This window comes from Pteronotus mesoamericanus, unplaced genomic scaffold (assembly GCF_021234165.1).
Source record: "Pteronotus mesoamericanus isolate MK-2021 breed Mesoamerican mustached bat unplaced genomic scaffold, CSHL_Meso_final contig_90, whole genome shotgun sequence".
NCBI lineage: Eukaryota > Metazoa > Chordata > Mammalia > Chiroptera > Mormoopidae > Pteronotus > Pteronotus mesoamericanus.
In genome coordinates, this window is record NW_026555277.1 from 8678016 (window position 1) to 8697744 (window position 19729).

General features: G+C 44.2%; 1 protein-coding gene and 1 pseudogene across 1 annotated transcript in view; one reads left to right on the top strand and one right to left on the bottom strand.

Moving 5' to 3' along the window:
* Positions 1–19729, bottom strand: part of TTLL4 (tubulin tyrosine ligase like 4) — a 35449-nt gene that overhangs the window by 13328 nt on the left and 2392 nt on the right. The window contains exons 2-4 of the mRNA XM_054585654.1: positions 3966–5550; positions 2990–3099; positions 2561–2624 (exon numbers count right to left, since the gene is read on the bottom strand). Of these exons, the coding sequence (XP_054441629.1) occupies positions 2561–2624; positions 2990–3099; positions 3966–5452 (1661 nt within the window). The 5' untranslated portion in view covers positions 5453–5550. The remainder of the gene's footprint in view (positions 1–2560; positions 2625–2989; positions 3100–3965; positions 5551–19729) is intronic.
* On the top strand, positions 17925–18273 carry LOC129080343 (V-type proton ATPase subunit G 1-like; annotated as a pseudogene).

Genomic DNA, 19729 nt, shown 5'->3' on the forward strand with positions numbered 1-19729 from the left:
AATTTTCTCTAATATTGCAAAAAAATAAATCTTTCATAAAGGGGAAAATAAGATTTTGGCAATCCAAAAGAATTTGAGTTTAGTCATCCTTAAAATGCAAAATACACAGTGGCTGGAATTCCTCAACATCCACGTGCCTGATAAGCCTCAGATAAATAATGGTTTAAGCCTCAAATAAGTAAGAAGGTCTATGCACTTGTAGGAGTTAAATTAATAAATGAACACATTATTAACCAACACCTTTTGTGAATTTTACCTTGTAAATCAGAGAGGTTAAATGAAAAGCTATGCAGCTAATCTTAAAGAAGGCCTGAAAACAAACCCCACCCCTAAGCATGAAAAAGGTGGGACTCCAAGTCAATTAAGTGTTAAATACCTTTCTCTTAGAGAGAGTGGAGGTGCTTAGTCAACATCCAATAATACAACCAGAGGTAGCTTGCTTCTCTAAAAGGAGGATGGATTAGGCTTAAAGTAACAGAAATGATGCACCAGATGCAGGGTTTGTATGACAGGATTTCTATCAACCTTCACAGAAAGTTCCAATTCTGTCTCTCCACTTTCCAAACAGCTCTCTCTGCCTTGCTGGTCTGGGGCTCTATAATTGGTACAGCTGCGCCACCGTCATATTCACAGAGACGCAGCTTGCTTTGTCCATACTGACCAAGGCATGAAAGCCTCCTTTTACTCTTAGCTTCATCGAAGGCACAGCTGGCACAAAGGAAAGGAGCCCAAGTCTGGATGCTCCACATGTTAGGCAAGACTTAATACATGTGGCTGAATTTTGTTAAAATTAGAATAGAAATTTTTAATTACAAATAGAAAAACAAAACTCACCAATTACATATACTCACATGTATACATGTAGGTATATGTAATTGGTGAGAACCTGATTTGCTTTGGAATTAAGTAGAAATGTCACAGGCCCCAACTGGTGGGGTTTGGAATTTTTCCTCCTCCCTGGCTATAACTCTAAGTAGGGGTCAGCAAACTCTTCCTCTAAAGGAGCAGACATGTATACATGTGAGTATATAGAGTTCCTTTTACATTTTCAGTAGAAGTTATTTTTAAAAAGAAAAAAAAATTTAATGTTTAGTATTGGGTTGGCTGAACAGTTTGTTTTTTTCCCGTAAGATGGCTCTAGCAGCGCTTAGTTTTCTTTAACTTCATTCAAAACAATTTTGTTAGGCTGTATTGTGACACCTGTCATATCAGCACGCATTAGGAAAAAAAAAAATCAAAGTTGTTGAGTTTTTGTGTAGCCATTTTAATATTGAAGATGGAAGAAAATACGCAACATTTTCAGCATATTATGCTTTATTATTTCAAGAAAGGAAAAAAAAGCAACCAAAAACACAAGAAATGATTTGTGCAGTGTATGGAGAAGGTGCTGTGACTGACTGAATGTGTGAAAAGCGGTTTGCGAAGTTTCGTGCTGGAGATTTCTCGCTGGACAACGCTCAACAGTTGGGTAAACCAACTGAGGTTGATAGTGATCAAATTGAGACGTTAATTGAGAACAATCAATGTCATACCACACATGAGACAGCTGACATACTCAAAATATCCAAATCAATAAAGTTACTGGTGAAAATGAAAGATGTGGCTTTTATTTTATGGAAAAAACCATATGGCCTTTTTGGCCAACCCAATACTTTGTGCGGGGGGCCTCTTTTTAACATTTAATAAAACAACAGTAATTGGTGACAGAGCCTCCTGTTGAGACAATGTTGGAAGTGGTGAGGGAACAAGGAAGATGATGCTGAAGAATGTTAACTTTCTACCCAGAAAGGTAACGTACATGATCCTTTAGCAAGTTCTAAAAATCTTTGGCCCAATGACATGCCCTAATAGTTCTGCACCCATCCCTTCCTCTCCTCCACTCTCCATCTCAATCACGCAGCACCCTGCTACTACTCGTTTCACAAAAGAAGGACCTACGTTAAAAGAGCAAACTTTTGGTTCCCTAGTTAGAGACAGACTGTTTTCACTCAGACTCTACCAAAGGCAGTCAATAAAATAATCTAGATTAAAGCTAGAGAATTTTTAATTCAATATCTTATTACCAAGGTTAATGCCAGTCTTATTTCCCAGTATCCAACTAACCTCAGAAGGCAGCAAAAGGGCATTTTAAAAAGCTCCACTTAACGGTATATGTATCTCAGAACTGTTTCTGACAGTGGGATGCGTTTATAATGCAAAGTGTCAATTATCCTCATGTGGGTGGCTTAACAATTTACCTCAAACATTTCGTTTCTTCATTAATTATTAATTTTCTAACCACTTCTTGGGATTATTTGCTTTTTACATGAACAATTTCTTGGAGCCTAAAGACCAAATTGTAGCCTAAGAAACATGGTACCGTTCTTAAGTCCAACTGACACAATGTTTCTGGTGCCTCCCATTGCTCCTTGTTTGAAAACTAAAGTCCCAAATGTGAAAATTCAGTAAAAATGAGTGACGGTCAACAAGGCCATTAATGACTTAGGTGATTAATCTCTTTATAATCTTAAAAAAGACAGCAAATGAGCACCTACCAACGACCTACACAACCAGCACTCACCGAGAGATCGCTGCTATCGACTCGCTGGGAGAGACGGCGCTGAATGAGGAGCACTCGGAGTCTCCTGTGGGTGGGCAAGCAGAGAAGTCGTGAATGGGAGAGGCTGCGACACGAACTCACCAAGCCTAGGCAGCTCTTCCCTGGACAGCCTGGCTCAGCCTTCTTGCGGAGCCACAAGAACCACTCTGCTGCCTTCCACTGCCTTCCTTGAGCTCGCCAGCAGCAGGGAGAAGGCAAGGCTGGTGGGCCAGGAGGACTAGAGAACAAAGTCCCTCAAACATCACTACTCACCACCCTTGGATCCCCAAGGCAAATGAGTAAAGCAGGTGATAAAGTGGGTCAAAGACCTACTTGGTAACAATTGTTAGCCCCCTTCCGTAGGGGGTGGTGACCAAGTCCCAGCTGGAGGTGAAAGGGTCCCCTACTCACCCTCCTCCTCCTCATTCTCATCGTGGCTGCAGCCGTCTTCCAAACCATCCACCAGCTCTTCCTCTAGATCTTCAGCCTCCGCTTGGTCTAGCCGGAGGTCAGCAGCTGGACTGTAAGAAAGAATCATGCCCCCAGACCAGCCAGTTCCATAAGAGATTTCACAGATTCTCACGGCTTCACATCTCCCGATGTCTGTCTCTTCCCCAGTCACCAATCTGCTGTCTCTTGCCTGAATCTCACACTTTACTTCTCTTGTCCTCAGAGCTTAGGTCTAGCCATAGTTCTTCAACCGTACCCCCCACACTTCTGCAGAGAGGCACTATGTCTTCCATCTTCTTTGAAGTCCCTCAGAGAATATAGGTCCCAAACTGTGCATTCAAAACACCATCAGTGAAGGTCTGGTAATTGACTTCAAAGTCCCCAGACTGATGTCTGGGAATTCAGAACAAGGCAGGCCTTGGCAAACCAAGGCAGTAGCAAGGAGCCAAGAGAAGAAACCACCTCTGAAACGGCTGTCATACCCCGAATGCCTGAGAACCTGATTTGCTTTGGAATTAAGTAGAAATGTCACAGGCCCCAACTCGTGGGGTTTGGAATTTTTCCTTCTCCCTGGCTATAACTCTAAGTAGGGGTCAGCAAACTCTTCCTCTAAAGGAGCAGACAGTAAATATTTTCAGTTTTTGAGCCATTCAGTCTGTTACAACTACTCAACCCTATCACTGCAATAGGAGAGCTGTCATAGACAGTAGTAAATGAATGGGTAAGGCTGAGTCTCAATAAAACTTCACCGAAGCAGGCAGTATGTGGGATCTAGCCTGAAAGCTGCAGTTTGCTGACCTCTACCCTGAAGTGAAAGCCATAATTCTGGGGCAGCTAAAAAATAAAACCAACTTTCAGAGATACCGGGTCAGTGCCAGCAAATTTTGGTATATACATTCTACCGACCTAAGTGAACAGAAACCTTTCTCCAACTTACCCAATATCCTTAGCAGGTGAGTCCAGCTCCCTGGCTTCTTTAGGCCCCTCCTTCCCAAGCTGGCCAAGATGGATTGAAGAGAGGCGGGTGGCCACATCAGCCAAGCCAAAGGGCTGATGGGGAGAAGGCAGAACCGGAGTTTTGTCTTCTCCAAGTGGCGGGGAGTTGATCACAGATCCAGAGGCAGGGCTGTGGCTGAGCCCACCGGTGTGTGAGGCAAGCAGGTGAATGCTGATGCGTTTGGTACAAAAGACTGTACTGTCCAACTCCAAGGTGTCCGAGGCTCCAGGGGGGACCCTACTGTCTGCTCCAGCACCCTCCTGAGGGAGCTGCTGGCCTATCACAGGAGGTTTCCACCGCTTGTTCCTATTGAGGAGACCCCACTGCAAGCTGGGGTTCATTGAACAAGATTGTTCAAACTGGTAGACTTGCCTCGGCGTCTCCAAGCCACCTGCGGTCAACTTCCTCACAGCCTCAGTGAACTGAACCTCCTTGGTCAGAGCCAGGGGAACAGAGTCGCCATCCAGGCCACAGGGATGCGGCTTTATTCTCATGGCTATGTTACTCTGGTCGCACTGCGGGGAGGCACCACTGGTGGTGGAAGTGTCTAAGGAGCCAGGGGCCGGCAGGGTGCTACCGGCAAGGGCACCATGTAGGACAATGCCATTGCTCTTGGGTACCTTGTGTTCAGTAGGCTGGAGGGCACAGTCTCCAGTGCCCCCTGAATGATGCCAGGAGACAAGCTGGATCTTGGGCGAGGACGCTGGCTTCAGGCCCTCTGCGGCCTGTGAGAAAGGCACTTTAGTGCTATTTGGCCTCATGAAAGAGTTGTTATTGAGCATGGGCTTGTAGGAGGGCGAAGAGGGCGAGAGTGGAGATGGCGTCTTCCCTGAGACGGCAGAGGCCAGTCTCTTCCCTGAAGGGTTCTCCCCAGCCGCCCCCAGTAAGAGGTATGGGTCAGCGGGCGAGGATGCCATGGGCTGGGCCATGGGGGAGACCGTGAAAGAAGTGGCTTTGTTGGCAGTGAGTCTGACAGGGAGGTTCTTTTGAGGGAAAGAAAAAAGTCTTTCTTCTGATGGGCTCGAATGCAAGCAGAAAGACTCCAGATGCTGGTAAGTTTTGTGCCTACAGTTGGAGCGGCGGTACAGCAGGGTGCTGCTGAACAAGTCCCAGAGATAAGGCGGGTACCAGGAGCTGCTGTGGCCTGGAGGGGCAGCTGTGGTCCCAGAGCTGCATGAAGTGCTGGGGCAAAAGAAATACGCTGGCTGGGGCGGGACACCCAGGAGGCGTGGGCTCAACCCTGCTGAAAGGGTCCCCACGTGTTTCTTCTCCAGCTTCCACACTGGCTTCGCCTGTTGCTGAGCCTGAGACCAGACCTTGCCCTCAGAGGGTGGCGGGGCAGGCGCTGTGCCCAAGGGACCACTCTGCTTAAAGCTGTTTCCCTGGTGGAGACCGATACTGCAGTGCTCTGTTCCTGCGGAGGCCATGAGGGGCCCACATCACGGCCACATGACCTCATGGCCCGGCTCAGGTGTGGCGCCGCTCATCTCCAACAGCAGCAGCTGCGTCCTTGAAGCCCGTCAGCCTGAGGGGAGAGAAATGGCTGGGAATGGCACAGTCCCACGGGGACAAAGACAGTGCTACAGCGGTCCTCAGGTAAGCAAGAGTTCCCCCTTGGTATTTCGTGGCTGACCAGTTCTAGAGAAGGACACTAGATTCCTCGGGCGTTTTCAGTGGTTTGCCTGTTGTCCTCATGTGCTCAAACCTGGCTACAGGGTTGGGACTACTAAGTCCCAAGGACTGGGGCTTTAAGGCTCCATCACTGAGTCTGCTCACGTGTTGCTACTCTCTCACTCAGGGAGCTCTTTCCTCTCTCCCCAAAGAAACCAAACACAGCAACAGCAGCAACAAAACATCTTTCTCTCTCACCATCCATGACTTTACACGAGTGGCTTCCTCTCCTCACCTAACACCAGTGTGGCTAGGAGTAAGGCAAGTCTGGGGGTGGCAGAGAAACACGCCACTATCTTCCTCTTCATCAACCAATTCTGAAAGGTCAAAGATCATTCAAAAAACATATTTTACATTTTACATCTACCGCTCCCTGACCAACTCTCAGCAGCCCTGGTGTGGTCTGCTTTGTGTCGTTAAGTGTGACAAGTTCAGATACGGGCAGACGAATCCCCTGCTGACCTGGAGTTCATCTGGAGCTGAGGCAGTAATTTCACCTCTACAAGAGTCCTGTCAACTGTAAACACTTAAATTCCATCCCATGGGTTGGCGGTAAATAGAAGAAACAAAATGGAAGTAGACACCAATGTTATTTTTACTTAAAATGACTTTATTCTCAGCACCACCGACAGTGGGTCAGGAGAGTTCAGAGAGCAGATTAGAGAGGAAGAGGACAGAAGCTTTCTTTACTCCAAATCCCAGGCTTCAGTTTGGCTGATCCCAGGGATGCAGAGCCTGTCAAATGTTTCCTCATTCAATACTTCTGCTAATGGAAGACCTCTGAACCAACCTGCAGTTCTGGGTTCCAACAGTCTATTCAGCCTGGTCACTTTCTAAATCAAATGCACAAAATATTCTCCAGTTTTCACAACTACAGGGAAAGGTGGGCCTACTTTCATGAAAGCATTTGGGGGAAAAAACAAGACGTTTCTGTAAGAAATGGGATCATCCAGGATCATTCTGAATGGGATCCTGGCCTCCTCGAGTGTTTTCAGAGCGGCTACAGGGAAGGAATTCGCAGAGAATTTTTTTGTTCAATTTACATGTAAAACACAAACTTCTTGCCATCCCCATTCAGTGACAATTGAAAAATTTAAATATAAAAATATACAAAGTTCAACAGGGAGAGGACCTTGTATTTTGAAAAGAGAATAATGGCAAAGGAAGATCCATGATTCCACTTTACAGCTACAGGAACTGTTGGGTGTTGTCTACCAACAAAGAACTTGCAGAAGCCACACAACGTTGCCCGCTTTTCCTACAAAGGCTGACCTAAGTAGAGTAAAAACCCCACAACTCATCAACTGCTGATATGCAAAATGATAGTAGGCTAAAAACAGCATAAATAGTACAATTAGATTTTGATGCCAGTAACCTCAAATTAAGGTGACAGAAAAAGGACCTCCACCAAGTCCAAACTCTGGAAATACTGTGCAGGGAACAATTACATTCTGTGCACTTACGGCAGAGCGGTACACACAAAGGGAAGGGTCAAATCCTGCCAGTGGCTTTACTAGACCACACAGGAGAGTGTGCTGTGTACAGTCAACAGATTTACAGTCCCAGCTCATGCGCCCTCTGTCAGGAAGCCACATCATGCCCCACCAACATAACACAGCAGGCACACCGAAGGCACACCAAAGTGACAGGAGCAAAGGGCTAAGAAAATGAAGCTGCGGGCAGGCACTCCCTGAAAAACACCACACTTGTGGTTCCTCGTGTGCACCCTGTTATCTCAGGCCTTCATGTCCTTTCCAGGGCTGCTTCCTGGAGCCCTTTCCTTCTGGAATATCACATTCTCCAGGAAGCCGTCTGGGACTCTGCGGTTCAAACAAATGTCTCATCTCTGTGTGAGTCACCATCATTGTTTCTACTGCATTGAGCCCTAATTATGGACTGCTCATCTAACTGGAGGACATCCTCCAGCTGATGCCCAGTACAGGGTCTGGCACACAGTAACTGTTCAATATCCTGATGAATGAGTAAACTGAAAAAGTACAGTAAGTGAAGGGGGAAAACACTCACACCAATGAATGTTAGTCTGGGCACCTAACAAATGCCAGGTACCATGCCAGGCATTTTGCCTGTATTATCTCATTAAATCCTCACAAAAACCTCCCATTCAATTTACTGATGATGAATCTGAGGCTCAGAAGAGCTAAGTAACTCTTCCATAATTAAACAACCAATGCGTGTAGCCTAGGTTAAAACTCCAGTTTGCCTGGCTCCACAATTCCTCTTAAATAGAATGAAACACACATTTTGTCACTATCCCCCCAACTATCCCTAAGCTTCTGGGTGTAAGACAAAAGCCAGGCTGGAAACACTGTTCCACTCTGTATGCCGAGCCCCTTCGCGGGTGCAGTGTCCCAGACTGCGCCACGGCTTTCTCATCAGCGCCGCGGCCAACCCCACTTGCCCCTGTAGCCACGGGTGCCCGCTGCACCCCACCCCAGCGCGGAGTGAAGAAATCTACCTCTCCGCACTGTGCCGTGTGAATCCTCAGTGCCAGGAACAGGGAACACAAATGGCCTGGCATCCAGCTGACTTGACTCCTGACACAAATGAGGAAGAGGAAGGCGAAGCTACGGGTGACCTGCTTCCAGGCAGAATGTTAAGTGGGTTAGCTGGGCTCTTCTCTCTAACAGTATTCCAGCTCTCGTATGGCTCTGCAATGGCCATTTCCTCCCACTCCTTGTTTTCTCTCATTGTCCCCATGACGTGTACGGTGGCAACTTGGAAAAAGGCCACCTTAAAAGCATATCTGGACATGGGCCAAACAGGTAAGATGTTTCTGTAAATCTTTTTCTGAGCAATAGTTCCACAGCTAATAAGAGATATCCATGCTAAGGCAGCTGTGTCCAGAATTGCCAAGCAAAGATAAATCTTTCATATCAGATATTCTGTAGAGAGTAGCTTCAAGAACATGAAGTAAACAGTATCACATATAAATGCTCCAATCTGGTATCACTATTTTTGGTTCAGAAGTAGTATCTGGTGTAGACAAGGGAAGGATGGTTGCTAAAAGCAACTCTCCTCTTTCTCCTTACAGAGGTTCCTGGTGAAATCAAAACTCCACGTGACAGGGAAGCAGAGACCTACTTAGAACATCCCAGAGGCCCTGACTGCTGCCGCAGGTCACCTTTCCCTGTATGCGGCCCTCAACAGCGCTGCCACTCAAGTGCCAGGAAAGGACCCCATCACCAATGCAGTGACAAACTTCAACAAGCTTGAGAAGGCCCAAAATAAAAATAAAAAGTAGAGAAAGTAAGAAAATAGTTTTAAAATCTAAGACACTAAGAACAGCGGTTTCTGCCATGAAACAAAGTCCAGATGGGCACATCATGCCTGGCGCCCAGTCCCACAGCCAGCGTGCGCTCCCAAGGCAGTCTTTCTGCAAGGTCATAAAGCCTGTCCCTTGTGGTGTACGCAGGGCTCCGGACAAATGGCTGTGAGACCCTTCTCCCAGCGTTTTCTAAGTACACTGTGATGATACAAACATGCTATGTCTGTATTTTTACAACCCAAGAGACAGGCTGCCCATCTCCCAGGGAAAAAGAACAAGGAGAAAAGGTATTTATATATGTAGAAGGCCTCAAAGGCCACTAATGAAAGCCTTATTTCAAAAGCACCCAATTTAAGCAAATCTAAACTTATAGTAATTGGCAATTATGTATATTAAAAGGGTTCACAAGTTCCATTATTTTCATTCAATTTACATATATTTTTGAGCCACATATATCCACTACTTACAGATAAGCAAAGGCATTCATATCTACTTTCTCTAAGTCCAAAGGACCCACCATTAGTTGACTCTCCAATCAACAGCTTACAAGGAACTTATTTTAGGAACAAATAAACTGACCTCATCTGGAAAATAATATTTTGAATAATCTAACATATTTCAAAGAGCTACTAAGCTTACACCTTTCTTGCTCCTACATATCCCTGGAAAACAGGAGAGCTTAAGGGGCAAACAGGGTTCAAGTTTAGAAGAAACAGGCCTGTTTCTGGCTAAATTCCTCAAAGTCCAAACAGGAAAATGTCCAGCGGAAAAGAAAGGTTAGAGCAGCTAAGGAAAGAGTTCTTTGGAAGAAAAGTCCTTCTGATACAGATCTCATGATATTTTTTAACAGGTTTATGGAAAAACTAAGATCTGGAAGAATATACACTACTAAACTATTAGGATGGCTATCTTGGGGAGAGGGGCGAAATAAAGGATTGGCCAGTGGAGGGGACTGGGCCACTTTTCCAGTTTACTTCATAGGCATCTGTATTGTCTGCTCTTAAAAACCAACAACAAACAACCACACATTATTTGTGTGAGGTTTTCCAAGAGCCGACAGGGCATCACCACTACTCACAGCCATGCTGCGTCAGCAGCGCCCGCCCCCTGGTGAGTCACAGTAAGCAGAGCTCTGATGAATAGTGCATCCATTCAGTGCTGAAACAACACAACTGGAATGTCTGGGAAAAGACAAAAGAGGGAGTACCATAACCCTCACTGGGCAGTGGTGAGGTCAAATGAGAAAACTCACATAAAGCACAGTACATGGTCCACTCTAAACATTCAAGGGCTGATAGTTATCACACTCATTATTACTGGCACCGAATGATCTGACCTTCTCAGAAAACACATGGAGCAGGCAATGATTATTCCACCATAGAATTTCAGCTAGTACAAGTAATACTCTTCCATAAAAAGACCTAACTGTCTTGTCATTTGGGAACTTTCGTGATACTTGCTGTATTACCAGTAACTAGATTTTCAGCTTCAAGTGTGGCCTGTACAAAAAAGCAACTGAAAAGTGCTTCTGGACATACCAAGAGAAGACCCTTGCTTCTGGGTCTTCTCTTTAAGTTTTTATAACTAGATGGTTGGGATATCTGAAAACACTGAATGAAGAGTTACAAAAAAAGTGTTGGTCATCTAGTAGCCAGGCTCTGGTTCCCACAAATGATTTGTCAATTTAAAAACAAAACAAACAAACAAGGAACTAGAGTTCCTTGAAAAACAGCGGAGGCAGGAAAAACATCAGATGAGCCAGGAATATGCTGTAAAAAGTAAAGAAATACTCAAAATTTGATAGGGACATATCAAAAGATCTCAAACAGCTAACATCACACTTAATAGTGAAACTCTAGATGCCTTCCTTCTAAGACTGGGAACAAGGCAAGAATGTCTACTCTCCTCATTTCAATTCAGCACTGTACCAGAAATTCTAACCAGTGAAATAAGGCAAGAAAAAGAAATTAAAGGCATACAGATTGCAAAGCAAGAAGTAAAACTATATTTATTTGCAGGAGACACGATCTTATCTCATACATAAAAATTCCTAAGAAATCTACACAAAACCTATTAGAATAAGCAGGTTTAGTAAGACTGTAAGATACAAGATCAATATGTAAAAATAGGTTTTATTCCTACATACTAACAAACGAGTAAAATGAAATAAACAATTCCATTCACAATAGCATCAAAAAGAGTAAAACACTTAGGAATAAATTTAATAAAAGAAGTACACTAAAGACTACAAAACACTGCTCAGAGAAATTAAAGACCTCAATATGTGGAGAGTTATAGCATGCATTAATTGGAAGACTCAATATTGTTAAGATGGCAGTTCTTCCCAAATTGACCTATAGAGTAAATAAATTCCTATCAAAATCCCAGAAAGGCTTTTCTGGAGACATTGACAAGCTGATCCTACAATTTATATGGCAATTGAAAAGATCAGAACAGGCCCTGTCTGCGTAGTTCAGTTGGTTAGAACATCATCCTAATATGCCAAGGTTACAGGTTCAATCCTGGTCAGGACACATATAAGAATCAACCAATGAATGCAAAAATAGGTGGAACAAATCAATGTTTCTCTCTCTCTCCCTTCTTTCCTTTCTCTCTCTAAGAAATCGATCAATACTTTGATTTTAAATGACTAGAATGGCCAAAACAATTTTGAAAAACAATGAACGTTGGAGAACTTATTCTAGCTAATTTCAAAACTTGATATAAAGCTACAGTAATCAAGGTAACATGATATTGGCATAAAAATAGATACATAGATCAATGGAAACAAATAGAGTCTAGAACTCATATTAATGGTCAATTACAGGCTCAATTCATTTTTATTGAGCTTTGGTTTATTTGGGCTTTACAGATGTTGCCTTATTTACAATTGCCTGTGGAGAGCTCTAAGAGGGGGTTGGAGGTGCAGGGATTGAGCAAAAAGGAAAAAGGACTCATGGACATGGACAACAGTGTGGTGAGTGCCGGGGGATGAAGCAGGTATAGGAGGGATAAATGGTAATGGGAAAAAATACCAAAAAGAAAAAAAAAAAGAAAAAAGGAAAATAAAAAATAAAAATAAAGAATGATATCTACCCAGAAAAATAAAAAGAATGAATAATAAAGCAAGCAAAATATTAACATGAGATAATTCTGGGTAAAAGTAAACAGGAATTCTTTGCACTATTTTTACAACTTTTTTGCAAGTCTGAAATTATTTCAAAATAAAAGAAGTTAAAAAAAGTCATGACTACTTAAAGGAAAGCTTGGTTTCCTCAGACCAAGAGGCAGACAGCACACAATCAACTTCAACTTTTCTTTGAAATTAGACTGGCAAGAAGGGATTTTTACCCCTTGCTCCAGTGCCTGAAGCACGTCTGACTGGCGGATCCACCCTAAGGGACAAGAACAGAGGTCCCATGCCTGATGAAGAGCCTCACCAGGACATAAAAGTCTCTCCAATGTAGCCACTGGAGGTGGCCCCTTTCACATACATGAGCCACCCAGCACACTCCACTCCCACCTGCAAGTGAATGTGCCAAGTATGGCTTCTTTAAAAAAGAAGGCACACACCACAGGCTTGCAGGTTAAGTTTAATAGCACTTTCTCTGGGGCCCATCAATACACAACGGGGGAGGTTGTCTCCTATTTTTAGGGAAGAAGTGCTGTTTAAACCTGACTCTATGTGAAAACCTCATTACCCAGCAAAACACAAGTCCTGTCTTGCCCTCCACTGAGAAAGCAGTGCTGTCAGCACCAACTCCGAGACAGGAACGCAGATGCTGGGATAAGGACTTTGGGGCTAGAGTCAAGAAAACAAGGGGACAGTGTGGGAAGCGCCAAGATCTCTGCGACTGCTGTGATTCGAGGAAGGAACACGTTATCTTTTAATCTCCTTGAAATTAGGTGGAAATGTCAGATTTTACTAAACAGTCATGCTAAGAGAAGTGGGAAGAGGACTAACAAAACATGCATGATCAGTCCCATTCTACAATTAACCTTTTAGGGTCAGAGAGGAAATAAGATGCAACTGCACAAAAAAGACTTCGATTAAAGAAAACCAAATCCAGGCAGAGGGGCTAAGTCGCAGGGGCAGTATTTATGAAATGCCGAAACTCCCCACATGCCCCACGGTAATGGTTTCACCCTGCTCTCGGCAGGTCTTCACTACCACTCGCTCAATCCATCAGCAAGCCCTTCCAAGTTCAAATATGTGTCTTGAATCCATCTATTCTCCTCAGCTTCAAATATGTGTCCTTGAATCTATGTACCCTCCTCCATCTCCAGTTTTCGCCTCAGTCCAAATAACCATCATCTCCCACCAGCTGGTGTCCCTGCTTCTCTTATCACTTTTACAGTCTATTCTCCAGACAGGGACCATGGTGCTCTTCTTAAAGGCAGCTTAAAGCCACTGGATGGCTGCCAGGCCTATGTGACCTAACTCCTGACTCTCCCTCTGACCTTATCTGCCACGCTTCCCCCTCGCCAGGCATGCTCTCGGGGTCTTGCCTGTTCCCTCGAAACCACTCAGATGGCTGAACGGCCAGGTCAGTTAGTATTCGGCTAATATCACCACCTCCAAGAGCTTGTCTACCCTAACACTGCAACACCCCCAATCATTCCCTATTACATTACCTTGTTCCAGTCTGTTTCATTCTTCTACTATCTAAAATTATTATGTATTAATATTGCCTCCTTAGTGCCTAAAGAAACATTGGAAGGATAAACAAACGGATTTTTTAAGACTTACTTATTTTTTTTAGAACAAGGGGAAAGGAGGAAGAGAGGGTGAGAAATATCAATGTGGGAAACATCGATTGGTTGCCTCTTGTACATGCCCTGACAGGGGACCTGACCGGCAATCCAGGCATGTGCCCAGGCATGTGACCAGGCATGTGACTGGGAATCAAACCAGTGACCTTTTGCTTTGAGGGACAACGAACGCCCAAAGAACAGGGCCACACTGGTTAGGGCCAGGAACTGATTTTTCAAAATCAGGTTACCAACGGTGCATGAGACTTCTCTGCATATACTCTTTTCTATCATTTTAATTTCTGAACTATACAAATTAATCCTCTCGTCAAAAACCTAATTTTTAAATGAAAATTTTATTTTTTAATTTACTCTTTGCTGTATTTTTTTCCCATTACCATTTAGTCCGCCTATTCCCCCCTCCCCTCAGCGATCACCACACTGTTGTCCATGTCCGTGAGTCCTTTTTCCTGTTTGCTTGCTTCCTCCACCAGCTAACCTCGCCACCCCGCTAGCTGGCATCCTGCTCTCCATTAAATGAAAACTTTAATACTTAAACATTCCTTTGCTATTTGTCTGTCTTCTCTTCCAGAATGAATGAGAACCAACACCTTGTTCACACAGCATATGCTCAGCCCTGGAAATGTAATCAGAGTTCCTTAAATATTTGCTGGATAAACAAATGTGTCTACAAAAGGTATGACCAGCAAAGCCACAAAATGGAACTCTTCAGATTAAACACGCGCTCCTCTCCTGGTTGCTACTTTGCTCAGTGCATAAACTCTGTCACAGCCACACTCAACTCCTTTAATAATACCTTCTCCTCCTCCTGAGGCCACCTCCCAAATTTTCCACAAAGCCTCTCTTTTACCCTCTCCTACACCAATCTGCTCCCACAATTTCAACCATTATTTGCAGAACAGTCGCTTTTCAGACATGACCTCTCTCAGCCTTCCTGTCTTCATCACCAGCTCTCTGTTCCACCTTTTCCACGTGCATGTCCAGCCACCTCAATCCAGCTTGTCAAACTGGCTCTGCACCCTTGATCTTCTAATTTCTTTCAGTGGAACCTTCTTTCTCCCAGTCATCTAAGGGGAAGACCTAAGTCACTTCTGACTTCTTCCTTTGCCCTTATTCTCCAAAGCCAAACCAGACACAAAACTTCTGTGATTCTTTCTTCATACCATGCTTCCTCTTTCATTTCCACCACCACCCTGATCTGGACTATTACAACAGCATCCAGACTGAACTAAAATATGTATCTTCAGGATCTGCCTGCCCCCTCTTTTCAATGCTCATCCAAGGACAGGTTTGTTCATTTTAGAGAGAGAGGAAGGGGAAGAGAGAAACATCGATGTGAGACAGAAACAGCGACCGATTGCCTCTCGCATGCACTCCAACCGGGGATTAAACATGCAACCTAGATATGCTCTCTGACCAGGAATTGAACCTGCAACCTTTTGGTGCACAGGATGATGCTCCGACCAGCCAGGGCACAGGGTCTGCCCTTTTTAATTCCATCCTGTGTTGGTCTTAACACTAAACTCCTGGAATAAATGTTTCAAACCTGTCTGCAGGACTTTATTATACTAGGTCTCTTCTTTCTGATTCTTTATCATATTCTCCTCACCACTGTTTTTTTCCTAACAGACCCACTCTCTCCATGAATATCTATGTACGTACTCATTCCTCTTATTTGACACTTTGTAAAAGCTATCTTTTACCACTGTTCTCTTTTTACATGGATGTGCCTCATGAGCTCCATGAAGGTTTTTATAGGGAAGCCCTATGTTCTCTGTAACAGACAAATGCAGAGCTAATCTGGTAGAAAGGGAAGGTCGCTGCCCTCGTTTGGCTTCCTCCTCAGCAAGCTGCCCAACTCTGCTCCCACAACTACACGGGGGTGCCAAGACTCCCTAGAACAAAGTTTAAAAAACGATTCACTTGGGAGTGATGGGTATGTTCCACATCAGTGATACCTCCACAATGTTGTTTTTAAAAAGTGGACTAGCACTGACCAGTGTGGCTCAGTTGGTTGGGCACTGTCCTGCAAAGCAGAAGGTCACCGGTTCAATTCCCAGTAAGGGCACATGCCTGGGTCGTGGGGTAGGTCTCTGGTCGGGACAGGACACAAACGAAAGGTGACCGATGGATGTTTCTCTCCTTCTTTCTCCCTCCCCTCCCTTCTCTCTAAAAATAATAAATGAAACATTCTTTTAAAAAATTGACTAAAGGGACAAGAAAGGAGGGAAAAGAACTACAGAGCGTTCTAAAGATAAACAATATGGCCTCGAACATTCCTTTCTTTGTATTTGCAGGGCTGGCTCAGCCCGATCCCTAACCTCCACCCCCTTCACCAAGCACAGGGCGGTCCCAGTGGCACCCTGACAGTCTCCCTTGGCTTCAGCCTCTCGCAGCCTAAAGCATCCCACCTCAGGAACCTCAACATCCTGCTCTGTCATCTTTATTCGGCATTCAGAAACTGCCTGTCTCTTTCTGCCTCTACTCTTCGTGGGGAAATTTTGCATCCAGCTTCCTCCTTAAGTAAGAGTGAACGATGAGCAGCCTAGGCTTGAAAAACTATGGCTGCTGTCCCAAACCAACAAGTCTCCAGGGGCCAGGCCCAGAACAGCTTGGACAAGGTATCTATTTCCACAGAAAGCAATTATTCATTACCACTGATTAAATCACTCTCCTCTATTACAGGAGCGTGTGCGACTCTTGGGACCCACAGTTTCCTTTTCCTCCTCTATCTAGGTGTTTTCCCTCGGTCACCAGGGGAACTCAGGACATCAGAAATGGTTCAGAGCCTGCAGTGTGCAAGATCTCTCATGAGGTTACTTGGTTTGCTCAGTAGTTATGCTAGAAGATAGAACTGACTGACGTGGAACCAAATAAAATGGGGAGGAGTGTAGGAACCAGACTCATTTTCTCTTACGAGGTAAATACCAAGCTAAGCCTCCCTAGAGAAAGTTGGAGGAGCAATGAATTCCTTAAAGTCCTACTGAGAAAGGAAGGTCACTAACCCAGCCCTAAGGGAGAAGGGAGGGTCAGTACTGCATACCACAGTTCGGCACTCGAAAGGGAGCCGGCAAAACTGAGGGAAAAGTACTGCTCACAGCAGCGAGGGCCCAGGAAAGGAAATCAACAAATTACTGAAAAATAAAAAAATAGGTGCAGGCTCACCCTAGTTAGGAGACTACCTTTCCTGAAGCCTTGACCTTTCTCAGCCTCAGAAGGTCTTTCCTCCTCCTCAGGTGAGCTCTAGAAAGCAGTGGTCCTCAAAGCACGGTCCACAGAACCTGAGGGAACCCCAAGACCCTCTCGGCTGTTCTGTGGGGTGAAACTATATTCATAACAAAACTTAGGCACGGTCTGCCTTTTTGATGGTGCTGGTCTTCGCATTGATACTGCAAAAGCAATGAGGGGCCAAGCTGCTGGTGCCCGAGCAGGGACCGAGAGAATGGCACCAAGGAAGATCCTTCATCATCGCACGCTTCTTCACCGCACAGTGAACGAACAAGTGCCAGCTTTACCTAAGAACATCCTTGACGACACAGTAAAAATTAAGCCTCAATCCGCAGTACGTCTTTTTAAGAGTCTGTGTGACAAAGTACATATAATGCTTGTGTGGCATACAGAAGACGACGGTTGTCTCAGGAAAAAATCATCTGAATTGCAAAAATCTGCAGAACACCATGTTTACTTGAAAGACTGAATGGCACACAAATGGTGGGTTAGTCAGACTGTGGTACTTGGCAGGTATTTTCTAGGGAGGGAAAAAACCCCAAAGCCTGTCACTTCAAGGAAAACAACTGACAGTATTTGTTGCCAATAATAAAATTTGAGCTTCCAAGGGAAAATTAGAATTTTGGCAAAGTTGTCTCTGCCACCATGACCTTGAGAGTTTCTCTATGCTTAACTATTTTCCTCCTGAGTAGGGTGACAATGACTTTTCAATATTGTATAATAAAATGTGACAGCATTTGGAAGATCTGCATAATTCAGTGAATCTGTATTTTCCAAACACCTCTCACACAATGTTACTGAATCATGCATAGGTAAGAGAGCAGGTCAATGTGAAAGACAACCAATGGTGAGGCACAGGTCTTAGGCAGCTGGGCCAACTGACCTGTGGGGCGATCGAGGGGATTTAGGCCACACACCTACACTCTCAAGCCACTGCCACCATGGCCAGTCAGTTGCAGGGCATCCAGCAGCTGCTGCAGGCCGAGAAGCAGGCTGCTGAGAAGGCGTCCAAGGCCTGCGAGTGAAAGAACCAGAGGCTGAAGCGGACAGAAAGAGGCACAAGTTGAAATTGAGGAGCACCACCTGCTGAGGGAGGAGTTCAAGACCAAGGAAGCTGCGGCTCTAGGATCCCACAGCAGTTAGAGCACTGAAGTGGAGGACACGCATGAGAAGATGCCCATCTTCCAGACCTACTTCCGGCAGAACAGGGATGAACTCCTGGATAACCTCTTAGCCCTGGTCTGCAACATCTGGCCAGAAAGCCATGAAAACTAATGTATAAATGGGTAAGAGAAGAAGAAAGAGCACCTGTTTCCTGGATTGGCATGTTAGATGTCTCCATGGACTACAAAGCTTTTGCAAAGCTTGAGTTATATTCTTGTGGAAAGGCATTAAATTGCTATCTGTATATTACATAGTAGGTCCTTGTACTTTTTGAGAATAGCAAATCTAGCTTCTCTGTACAAACTCAGAACTTACCCAAAGGTTTCATCTTTTTACCTCATATTTCTTAAAAATTTAATGGATATACATTGTTTATTTTTCCTATGCCTTTAGCTCAAGCAACATATATGCATATATGACAATCCTATTTTCTCCTTCTTAGATATAGTAAGAAACACTTTCTTTTTTAAGAAGGAAAGGGATTAAAATTTTTCCCCCCTAAAGCTTCCTTGGAGGCCAGGGGCTTTATCTATCAAAAAGTAGTAAATAGCAGCTACTGTGTAAAGCAGCAATCGGCCTTAAAATAGTCCTTTCTGGCCCTGGCTGGTGTGGCTCAGTGGATTGAGCACTGGCCTAAGAACCAGAGGGTCACTGGTTTGATTTCCAGTCAAGGGCACATGCCTACGCTGCAGACCAGATCCATGGCTGGGGGCGTGCGAGAGCAACCACTCATTGATATTTCTCTCCCTCTTTCTCCCTCCCTTCCCCTTTCTCTAAAAATAATTAAATAAAGGCTTTTTTAAAAAAGTAGTCCTTTCTGGCTAAGGTTGGAACAATGAATACTAGTTTAATTGTTGGAGCTCCGTTTAGTATCTCTTATTCAAAATTACTATATGACAGAATGTAAGAACTGTTACATGTTATTACTTGGTGTTCTGATAATCATACTTTGTCATGCAAAAAAAAAACACACAACAAAGTGAAAGATAGACCAATGGATTTTACTGTAACAAAGTATGAAAAGTTAACTGATATCATTTGAGATTCCACACTGCAACTTTCACAAAACCACCCTTTGTTACCTTTTGTGTAGTAGCAAAGAAGAATACCCACGATTATCTGAAAATGTTATACAAATACTCCTCCCTTTCCCAACTAAATATGGGTGTGAGGATGGATTTTCTTCATAATTCAATCAAAACAATGCATCACAACCAACTGAATGCAGAAACAGATATAAAAATCCAGCTGTCTTCTATTAAGACAGCTTCTCACTAATCTTTCAAAACAACAGCATTTTTCCTTTACATAATGCTATTCAGCGCTGACCAGTCAGTTGGTTGGGCATTGCTCTGCAAAGCTAAAGGTTGCTGATTCGATTCCCAATCAGGGCACATGCCTGGGTTGCAGGTTCCATCCCTGATTGGGCGCATACAAAAGGCAACTGATTGATGTTGCTCTCCCTCTCACCCTTCCCCTCTCTCTAAAAATAAATAGATAAATAAAATACTTTCAAAAATGCAACTTATATTAAGTTGTAATGGGTTATTTCTATTTATTATGGTGAATATCAAGATATATG